General features: G+C 58.9%; 5 protein-coding genes across 5 annotated transcripts; 2 read left to right on the plus strand and 3 right to left on the minus strand.

The window, feature by feature from the left end:
* Window positions 1-562: 562 nt before the first annotated feature.
* Window positions 563-1,707, minus strand: BJ171DRAFT_313802 (uncharacterized protein). The gene is made up of 2 exons (XM_053107113.1): window positions 1,244-1,707; window positions 563-1,055 (listed from the first exon to the last, which is right to left on the minus strand). Exons 1-2 carry the CDS (start codon window positions 1,549-1,551, stop codon window positions 680-682), a joined length of 684 nt encoding a protein of 227 aa, XP_052962051.1. The 5' UTR covers window positions 1,552-1,707; the 3' UTR covers window positions 563-679.
* Window positions 1,708-2,028: 321 nt separating this feature from the next.
* On the minus strand, window positions 2,029-2,682 carry BJ171DRAFT_533803 (uncharacterized protein). The gene has a single exon (XM_053112814.1). The coding sequence runs from the start codon at window positions 2,645-2,647 to the stop codon at window positions 2,174-2,176; it is 474 nt and encodes a 157-aa protein (XP_052962052.1). The 5' UTR covers window positions 2,648-2,682; the 3' UTR covers window positions 2,029-2,173.
* Window positions 2,683-2,880: 198 nt separating this feature from the next.
* Window positions 2,881-5,432, minus strand: BJ171DRAFT_589177 (mitochondrial branched-chain alpha-ketoacid dehydrogenase kinase-domain-containing protein; the record flags this gene model as incomplete). Its single annotated transcript, XM_053114455.1, has 6 exons — window positions 2,881-3,022; window positions 3,278-3,902; window positions 4,148-4,266; window positions 4,439-4,445; window positions 4,824-5,102; window positions 5,336-5,432. 6 exons carry the CDS (start codon window positions 5,430-5,432, stop codon window positions 2,881-2,883), a joined length of 1,269 nt encoding a protein of 422 aa, XP_052962053.1.
* Window positions 5,433-6,187: 755 nt separating this feature from the next.
* BJ171DRAFT_466390 (uncharacterized protein) lies at window positions 6,188-7,610 on the plus strand. The gene is made up of 4 exons (XM_053108555.1): window positions 6,188-6,450; window positions 6,870-7,052; window positions 7,189-7,393; window positions 7,550-7,610. Exons 1-4 carry the CDS (start codon window positions 6,314-6,316, stop codon window positions 7,571-7,573), a joined length of 549 nt encoding a protein of 182 aa, XP_052962054.1. The 5' UTR covers window positions 6,188-6,313; the 3' UTR covers window positions 7,574-7,610.
* A 183-nt stretch (window positions 7,611-7,793) lies between these two features.
* Window positions 7,794-8,871, plus strand: BJ171DRAFT_533808 (uncharacterized protein). The gene is made up of 2 exons (XM_053112815.1): window positions 7,794-8,037; window positions 8,171-8,871. Exons 1-2 carry the CDS (start codon window positions 7,857-7,859, stop codon window positions 8,782-8,784), a joined length of 795 nt encoding a protein of 264 aa, XP_052962055.1. The 5' UTR covers window positions 7,794-7,856; the 3' UTR covers window positions 8,785-8,871.
* Window positions 8,872-9,854: the final 983 nt, after the last annotated feature.

Genomic DNA, 9,854 nt, shown 5'->3' on the forward strand with positions numbered 1-9,854 from the left:
GTATGCAGTCGATTGTTGTGGGAGGCTTAGCGAGCATCACAATCTCACGATCACCATCGACGACATGCGGCCTGGGATGTGTGTCCTGTCTATCATGGATGAGAGTGTGAGCAGCACTCGCAACCCGAAGCAAGCCACTCTGCTACCACCTCTCCCATTTGTATTGGAAAACACTCGTATCCATTATCCGGAATGGACATCCTCATTTTTGCATATAGGGCAAGCAACACACCCCCAGCCCCCGTCGCCAAGGTGTGCGCAAGTCCACCATTGCCCATGGACGTTCCAGTCACGGCGGACTCGACAACAACGATTGGTCACCGCCTTCAGTCATGATGTCCCTGGACCTCACATTTTACTCTTTGGAGGTGCTATATTCAAGATCCGCAGCAAATTATGCAGATACATGTGTGTCCAGGTTCGTTTTGCGAACGAGGCCACGGTAAAAGAAGGGTTATAAGAGGTCTGATCAGAATCTCGAGATAGAAAATGTTCATCGCATGACGGATGTATGTTGTGAAGAGTGGGGCATGCAGTGGCCAAGAAAAGGCAAATCAGACTGCTCCCGAGGTGGGCTTTGAGACGGAGGAAGCAAGTGCAGTGAGAGAGACACGATGGCATTCATCCTTTCCTCTCAGATACAGCGATGTTGGGCTGTCTTGCGACGGAGGGTCGGTCCTTAAGCGCAGGTTGCGGCGCCGTCGTCGCCCTGGTAGCAGATCGAGAACGAAGGGCACAGGGCGGCACTGACCCAGACGCCGTTCTGGCAGACAACGGTCGAGTAGCGGTCGCCGCAGGTGTACTGGCCACCGACCGAGCAGGGTGAGCCCGGAGCAGCAACCTGGGCAGGGGCAACGATGGTGATCACAGTCGAGGCGGTCGAGGAGATGGACTCGAAGCCCTCCAGGACGGCGCGGACTCGGAAGCTGCCGACGCCGATGGTCTTGAGCGAGCTGGACGGGACCGAGGTTCCCGAGCGCTTGAGCTTCCAGATGGTGGAGCCGTCGACGGGCATGGTGGTGACCTTGTTGGTGTCGACGTTGATAAAGTCGATGCTATGCGGGCAAAGCGACGGGTGAGCCGGGCATGCAAAGGAGACAGCGAGGATGGACCCAGTGCGGCCTCGATGGGTATTCAGTCATCCGAGTCCCTGCACATTCTCTCCACCACCAGCCAACGCGAGCGACATGAATACTTCATGAACATGGCAAACACGCGCCCTGATCGCCCCAAGAGCACTCACCGAAGGACCAGCGACGAGCCGAGATAGGTGTCGGGCAGATCGGTGTCCGCAGCCATCTGGAGCAGATTGCTGTAAACGTTGGTGTCGTCGATGAGATAAGTGTCGTAGGTCTTGCCATAGCCCGTATGGCGCAGATAAAAGTTGAACAGCGAGAAGGCCGGAGGAGCCGTCGGCACCGCCGAGGGAGTGGGCGAGGGAGCTCGCGAGGAAGACACCGAGGTGACGGGCTTGGTGGTCGTGGGGGTTGGAGCGCCAGCGATGGTCGAAACCAGGGCGGCAACGATGAGGAAAAGCTTAGCGAGCATCATGGTGCGGGATGCGAGAGAGGTGGGAAGAGGTGCGAGCGATGGGCGACGATGAGGATGCCGATGAGGATGTCGATGAGGATGTCGAGGAAAATGGCCCGCCTGGAGACTTGCTCATATAGGGCCGTGGCCGGATGGACCTTCGACCTCTGCCGCCACCACCGCCGCTCCAGCGGGGCCTGTCCTATGGTGCATCTGCGGTGCAAGGAGGCTCGGATGAGAGATGCAAGCCTCGGTGGTGGATGGTCTTTTTTTTTTTCTGACCCAGGACGCATCAGAGTGAAGGCGGTTGGTTCCAGCGCAAGACGCAAATCTGCACTGCTCAGCATCCAGGAGCGAGCGCCCCAGCACAGCATCAATACAAGCCGACTCCATCGGTCCCAGCCGCAGCGACAAAGCAAGTCAAAGAGGAGGTGTGGCAGGTATATGGGTGGATGCTGTGGCATTGTGGCGCTCCCACCGAGCAGATCTGCAGCGAGTGTCCCCAGAGCCCTCCGGTACTTGCCACGGATGCAGTGCCGGCACGGACTTGCGACATGTTCGTCAGCAACACCGATCGTTAGTCATGGAGGCTCGGGGGTTGTCCCAGGCATGTCGGCCGATCCTGACGAGAACTCTGCCTGGGTCAATGTGCTCTGCCGGAGCAGAACAAGAGGACGGCTTCGGTCGTTGTCGGTCTGCCCTCCAGCAACCATCGCCCGAGAGGATCTGGAGACAAATTTTCGCTCTCTCTTGATGCAACGCGGCTGTGGAACTGTGGAGGTGGCAGACCGGTGCATCCAACGACACAAATGAGACGCATGGGCCAGGCGGCGGTTCTCCTGCGGCGCAAAGACGCTATTGCCAAGGGACATTGCGTCGAGGGACATTGCCCTTCTTGCCTGCGGTCGATCGCCGTGCTGCTGCGTGCAAGAGCCCAAGTCGACCTCCACCCAGATCCTCGCTCGGCTGGATATCCAACAAGCACAGACTCGCTACATCGCCCAAGAGCAGAGGGGGGCAACGACATCGCCTCTCTTGCAGCGACCAGGGTGTCGCAAGGCCCATGTCCAGCCAGAGCAGCCCAGCCCCAGGCAAATTTGCCTGGTTTGTCTGTCATCACCACTGGCTCTGGCCCCCCCTGTCCATTCGTGCGGTTTGCGCGTCGTCTTGAGCCTCCATGACGGGGGTCGACAGCACGATTGATGACGTGCCTGCGAGCCAGAGGCCGAGGCGGAACGCCCATGCTCTTGGCGATGGTGAGTCGAATCGATGCACCACACCAGGTCCAGAAATGTGCTGGGAGAAGGAGGATGAAAGGCGGCCAGCAGACCACAAAAGCTGTCGTGTTTGTTATGGCAGCGGCTCTTCGCTGTCGCTCAGGCGAGACAAATGAAGATAGGCATCGGTGCCGTAGCCCTCCATGCTGATGAGCTTGAGATCGCCTCCGAAATATCGAGCATAGAGGCGCGAGAGCGGCAGGCCGTATCCGAATCTGGAGAGGAGCAAAGGTTGAAGGCGGCACTTAGCGCACATGCGACGGAGGGAAGGTGATCGCCGTGGACACGAGCCAGCTTCTTGGCAATGACAGTCATCGACGTCGTCATCAGCACGGGCATGGCCGTCATCGTCATAGCGCTCGCCCACCACTGGCCTCAGGCCGATCCGGCAATGGCCATCCGGCAGGCTCAAACGCAGACAAGCCCCCATCCCACAAGCACGCACTTCCTCCTCGCCTCGGTCGACGTACCCGGCCATGGGTGCTTTGAAGTCGCTCTTGTCATAGTTCTCTTGGAGCATCGGGCTCTCGGCCGTCGTATACATGTACGACCAAATCAGCGGCATGCCGCTTCGGGGGATGCCGCCGCCTTCGTCGCTGATCTTGATGGTGATGTCTTCCTTGCCCTCGGCCACGACCACGCGGATCTCGGGATAGGCCTCACAGTCGGCGCCGTAGCGCTCGACAACGGCTCGGAGCGAGTTTTTGAGAAGCTCAAAGAGCATGTGGTGCAGGTGCGAAGGTACGTACATGAACTCAATCTCTTGTTTGCCATACAGCTTGATGTCCGGCGCCTTCCAGAGGCCATAGTAGTCCTGGCAGATGAACCGCGCGTCGTCGATGGCGTCGAGAGCGACGTTGCGGAGGCTGGTCTTTGGGCAAATGATGCCGACAAAGCCTGGCTGCTGGGCTTCTGGCTTGGAGATGGCGACATGCTGTCCGATCAGCATGCGGATTCCAATGCGGGAGAGATAGAAGCGATCCAGGAACGACTGCACGGGTGGTGGTAGAGGGAGGCTATGCCCGTCTCGGGGATCGCGCAGATACGGGGCGTTGGTCTTGCGCCAGTGTTCCTTGAGCTCGACGATACCCTGGGCTGCAGAGATGAATGCGAGTGTGGGAATGTCGTCAAGAAAGCTGGCAAGACAACACCCGGACGGCTCGAGCGCAACAGGCCGATGTACCGGATGGGGGAAGGCAGAAATGGCGATACCGTCCCAATGCAATACCACGGTATCGAGACGGAAGGAGCCATGGAGCAGCACAGGCACTGCAACGACACGAGCATGGCAACAGTATATTCCTGGCAGCGCTCGGGCGATAGCGTGACGCAGCCCTCACCTATAGTGGAGACGACGGGATCGTGTCTCCGCTTGACCTTTTCGATGCACTTGACAAACATTTGGTTGTACTTTGCAAGTTTCTCGGTGTGGGCTACGTCTTCGACTGCCTTGAAGTATCTGGCTCGGGGCAAGGGGCCGGATCGGGGAGGAGACAGGCAGAAGCACAGCCAGCGGCAGGGGTTGTGAGAAGGGTATAGTCGACAGCCGGTATAACGCATGGCCGTGTGCATGCCGGGATGGCTGCGGCCGAGCAGCATTTGCCCGATGGCGCCTGAAATGTAGTGCCTACCGGATGGCTAATGAGCATTTGTGAGGAGGGACGAGAATATCGATATGGCAAGGGTGGAGGCCATGGGCCATTGATGTTGGAGATGTGGGCAATCAGAGCCAACAGCATCATGCGGCCAGCTCGGGGCCGGCATTGGGGGAAACGATGACATTGGGTAAATGGCGCAGGAAGAGCAGTCACAGGCATGGCATATGAGACAGGGTGTGGGAACAAGGCGACAAGGGGGGCCGTGACCGGATCGGAGCATGATCGGAGGGTGGAAGTTCGGGATATCGAGGGAGAACAGCAGGGTCAGCTGTGGTTGTCACTCGACGAGAGGAGCGAGGAGAGTCCTGGTCGCTGAGGAGAATGCATTCGGATGTGCTCTGGGGAAGGGATCGCTCACATGTATGGGCTGCTTTGAGAGCGCTGTCGGCTGGCGGCACGAGGGTGCCTCGATCAAACCACGAGCTGGTCTCGAGTCCAAATTCGCTTGGGCTTGGGAACTCGATGAGGTCCTGGAAGGACTGAGTGTACATGTTCTTGACCTTGATGACGGACTGCATCTCGGACAGATTGTGGGGGAGCGACTCCAGCTCGACGACCCGGTGAGCCAGACGCACGGGGAGCTCGGCATGGATGAACTGGGTGCCCCGGGCGAGGGTCGACTGGGTGGGCTTGCTGCCTGAAGTTTTGGAGGGGAAACATGGAGAGCATGAAACGGAGACAGAGGGTAAGAGGATGGGAGCCGGCATGGTGCAAGCGGATCATCCAGGGTGCAGAGTGGGTGGGCAACCAGTGAATGCTCTCGGACTTGTCAAGAGCGAACAGGATGACTCGAAACCGCATCGAGGCGATTGTCCCATCGACGACCCATCTTGGCGTGTGGGTCTCTTGGAATACAACGCTGGTGCTCACCAAAGTTGACCATCTGCTTGAGCGACACCGGCGTTTGAGGAAACTTTGCAAAGTGCCGGATCTTCTCAAGCACCTCGGGCGGGCATTTGTAGCTCATGGTGGTTGCAGACGGTCCTGGCGGTGATGACTGGCGGAGGAAGACGGAGCGAATGCGCGTGACCGCCCACTTGAATGGAAATGCGATGCGATTCGATTCGACGCAGTACGATGCGCTGGGATATGGAAAATATGAGGGATGATGTTCAGGGCGTTGGGGGCCGATAGGTGACCAGAGACAACAGGGACAAAGAGCGACGATGGAGGAGGAAGAGCAGGGAGGGAGAATGCATCTATAAGTAGTCGGAATGGAGGCGCGGAATAGGGCATACGGCCGGGTCTGATCGCCGGGATGATGGCGGATGACGGCTGGCAGGTCGCTCACGAGATTCGCATCGGGAGAGCGAACCCAGCGGCATGACGGGAACGCCCCCGGAATGCAGCCGAACCTACAAGTTGCTTGCAGGATGATTACGAGCGATGGACACGCTTCTTGCGGGGTGATTACGAGCTGATTGATATCAACGACAAGTCGCCCACCAATGTCCTCGGGATGTCTCCGAATGTCCACCAGCAGTCGGCTGGCCAGGGCGAAGGCGCATCGGGCGGGTCTTGTTCGGGTCGGCGGGCTCATGGCGGCTGCGCACGTGGTGCACGTGGCAACACATGTGACGGCTGGATCCGGGATTGGCGCTGGCTGGATCCACGATTTGCGCTGGCTGGATCCACGATTTGCGCTGGCTGGATCCACGATTCATATGTCCGCTTGGAGTTATAGTGCCCTCGTTTTTGTTTTTGCAAGCGGCACAACCACCGTCACAACCTCAACCTCCATCACCGCACCCGCATCCACATTCACATCCACAGCCGCAGCCGCATCCGGCCGTCACCGATCCGTCCTCTCGTCAAGTCCACTCCAGCCGCAACTGCACACCCCCCACGATGGTCCGAAAGCTCAAATTCCACGAGCAAAAGCTGCTCAAGAAGGTCGACTTTCTGCAGTGGAAGTCCGATCAGTCGCTGCATGAAACCAAGGTGATGCGCAAATATCACATCCAGAAGCGAGAAGATTATATCAAGTAAGACACTGTCCATATAGATGGAGAGATGGTGGTGGTGGTGGGAGGGAGCAGAATCCCGCGCCTGGGCTTCACAGCGTCGGCATGCGCTTGTGGATCGCTTCCTCTTGTGCGCATGACAAGACGACAGGACGACAGGACGACGACGACAGGATGACAGGGCGACGGCACGAACCCATCCGATAGATTGAGCGTGGAAGGACCGGAATCGCTCGATGCATCGTGTGTCGTTGATGCTGCATACCGGCATCTCGGCGGCCACTTTGCAGGAGCAGTTGCTGGATCCGTCGAACGGCAGCCCGTCGAATGGCAACTCCATCCACAGAAGGCACAAATCCCCCCCCCGAGATATGGAGGGGATTTTACGAATGCTCTCCAATCCTCTCCCTGACATCACCCCCTCTCAAACTCGGTCGCAGATACAACAAAATCTGTGGACAGATCCGCAAACTGGCCACCAAGCTGTCCCTTCTGGACCCACACGATCCCTTCCGCGCAACCAAAACCAAGGCCCTTCTGGACAAGATGTATGCGATGGGGCTGCTGACGGCCAACAAAAACCTCTCGAGCTGCGACAAAATCACCGTGTCGTCATTCTGCAGGTACGATACGGGTGCATCCTGAGAGGCGGGGCCAGTCGTATCCAAGACAGAAGATCTCCAGGGTGATCAGGCTCCGGGCTGCAGGCTGCAAATCTCTGCTAATGCGGGATCTCCCTTCGCGCAACTCTTGGCTCAGACGCCGGCTACCGATCGTCATGGTGCGCCTCAAGATGGCCGAGACCGTCAAGGAAGCCGTTACGTTTGTCGAGCAGGGTCATATCCGTGTTGGCCCGGAGACTGTTACCGATCCAGCCTACCTCGTGACTCGCAACATGGAAGACTTTGTGACCTGGGTCGACACCTCCAAGATCAAGAGGAAGATTCTCAAATACAACGATAAGGTGAGTCCGGAGCTGTGGGTGGAATAGCTCGCGGCGCGGCAGTGCTAGGCGCTGCGAAAGATCGCTGCAATCCAGGCATGTGCGGAGCGATCAACACACAAACTGACATGTTCTCTGCGACGGCTGCCTTGCCATCGACACCTGCCCCACACACAGCTCGACGACTTTGATTTGCTGTAGCCGCACCCAGTGCCAATATACTCATGCATTGCACCGACTTGATCGTGTCTGTCTGTTTGCTACTTCTTGCCACACGGGCGATCGATATTGCTCGCTTCCATCGTTCATGGCAATCGTTCATTGGCATCTCTGGCCTGTGCGACAGACAGACGCGCCAGAACCGTGTGCACAAGGTCGTGTCCCAGCCGAGCCAAAATCGGCTCGCCAGCGCTCTCTTCTTCTCCTGGCTCGCATCTCTTCCGCCCTCATCCCGCACATCCCGGGCCTCATCGCAGGACATTCTATGCAGATACCTCGCAAAGCCATGCATCCAAACCGCCGTGCTGCTCCGTCATCTGGGGCTCGAGCCGCAGCCAGGAAAGCCGTCGCAGCTCGCCTCTCGCCCGCTCTCGTCCTGGTTGTTGTGTTGGCTCTGGCCCTGGGTGTGGACGCTCAATGGCGAGCGGGACAGGCCACACATTACGGTAAGCTGGTGGACAGCAAGTGCGACTCGCTCGACTCTGTGCTTGACAAGGGCGCTCACTGCTCACGGCTCTCTGCTCTCTGCTCTCTGGTCTCTGATGGCTGTTCTCTGATTCCTGGTCGCTGCTGCAACAGGTCCCTTCCCCGACTATTTGCCGCTCTCGGAAGCCGGTTACCAGGCCAACGACGTCGGCGTGGGCTGCTCCAACGGCCAGCCCGGCGGCGACCCACACTGGAATGCCATCCTGAGCAAGGGCGTCTATCCGCCCCTGAACAACTCCATCAACATTGGCACCGTCTGGCCAAAGACTGCCACGGTCGCCGTCTCAGAAGCAATGTACGGCTTTGCCAACAAAGACAAGGTGTGCTGGTCGACTCTGACGATCCGAAACGCCGCCAACCACAGCCAGACGGTCCAGGCGATCGTGGTTGATTTTTGCCCGGCCAATGGATGTCTCTGGCCCGCGGACCAGCTCGCCAACAACGTCGATCTGTACGGCGAGGCCACCTGGAACGCTCTCGGAGGCGGGCTGCTGGACGGAACGGTCAACATCGAAATCATCTGGCCGGCGAACCTGAACCCCAACGCCCAGCCCATGAGCGGCTGGGCCATCTTTGGCATCGTTGCGGGAGTGCTTGTTGCCCTGGGCATTGTCGGGTTTGTGGTGTACCGGCTGCGATGGCGCCACCGACGACACCGGCCCTCGCATGTCATTCTGCCGCTCAAGGTCACTGCACCGGGCAAGTAGGAGATTGAGGCGCTGCGGGGGGGCCATCGACTCTGGGGATCGGCCTTTGCTCATACGATGCTGTAACACGAATCGCTCTCGCTTGAACTGGATGTGGGGGGCAAGTCGTCGGCACCGTGAGCGTTTCACTCGCCAGGGCAAACGGCCGTGTCCATGTCCATGTCCATGTTGGACTGGCATCTGCTGTCACTTCGAGATCAACCAGCATGGGCGGCGAACGGGATCGGATCGGATCGGATGGGACCAGGACGGATGGATCGGGGCGGCGCCGGCGCACGCGCTGGCTGGATGGCTCCGAAAACGGAAAGCGACGCGCCTGGACGCGCCGACAGACCCAGCTGTCCCGCCCATTGTGGCTCCTGTGTGCCAGTCTTGTGCTACAGAGGATACGTGGGACAGCATTTGGCATCGCACAGGGACAGCGTGTGCGAGACACGCGCATGTAGCACGGGCATCAAGGTGGACGCGACACAGACGCGCATGGCTGCGTGCCTGGTTGTCAGTGTGCCTTGCCTGGCTGTCAGTGTGCCTTGCCTGCTTGTCTTGCTTGTTTGTCTTGCGCTGCAGCCTCTCCCCTCGCTGTTGTCGTCGTTCGTCTTTTTTCTTCCGCCTGCCGTGTCGCCAGCTCGAGGGGTCGCTTTCTTGGGTTGTTTGCCGATTCTGCACATCCTCCCTGGCCCTTCTCCTCTCCCTGGGGTCTCTCTGTCCTCGGTTCTTCCTCATAGCTATCTGAAGAGAGGTGAGTGTCTGCGGCGATGCGGGAGAGCTGCTGGTCTGCCATCGGGGGTGGGAACTCCAACAGCCACCACGAAGCCATCGCCCCTCTGCAGCAGCGACGTCCATCAAACGACGTCCATCAAACGAGCGACATCCATCGGGGACACACCCGCAAGCCGCACCCACCAGATGGCATCCGTCTGGGGCCGGCCTGTCCACTCGAGTCTTTGGAGTTGTTGTGTTCGATCCATCGATGCTCTTCGCCAGGCTCGCTCGCTAACCACAAACGCCCCCATATCTCCTCGCACCGCAACGAACCCCCTCTCCTGTCTCGTATCGCAACGAACCCCCTC

The sequence above is a fragment of the Polychytrium aggregatum genome, assembly GCF_025602895.1.
Source record: "Polychytrium aggregatum strain JEL109 chromosome Unknown BJ171scaffold_91, whole genome shotgun sequence".
Classification (NCBI taxonomy): Eukaryota; Fungi; Chytridiomycota; class Chytridiomycetes; order Polychytriales; genus Polychytrium; species Polychytrium aggregatum.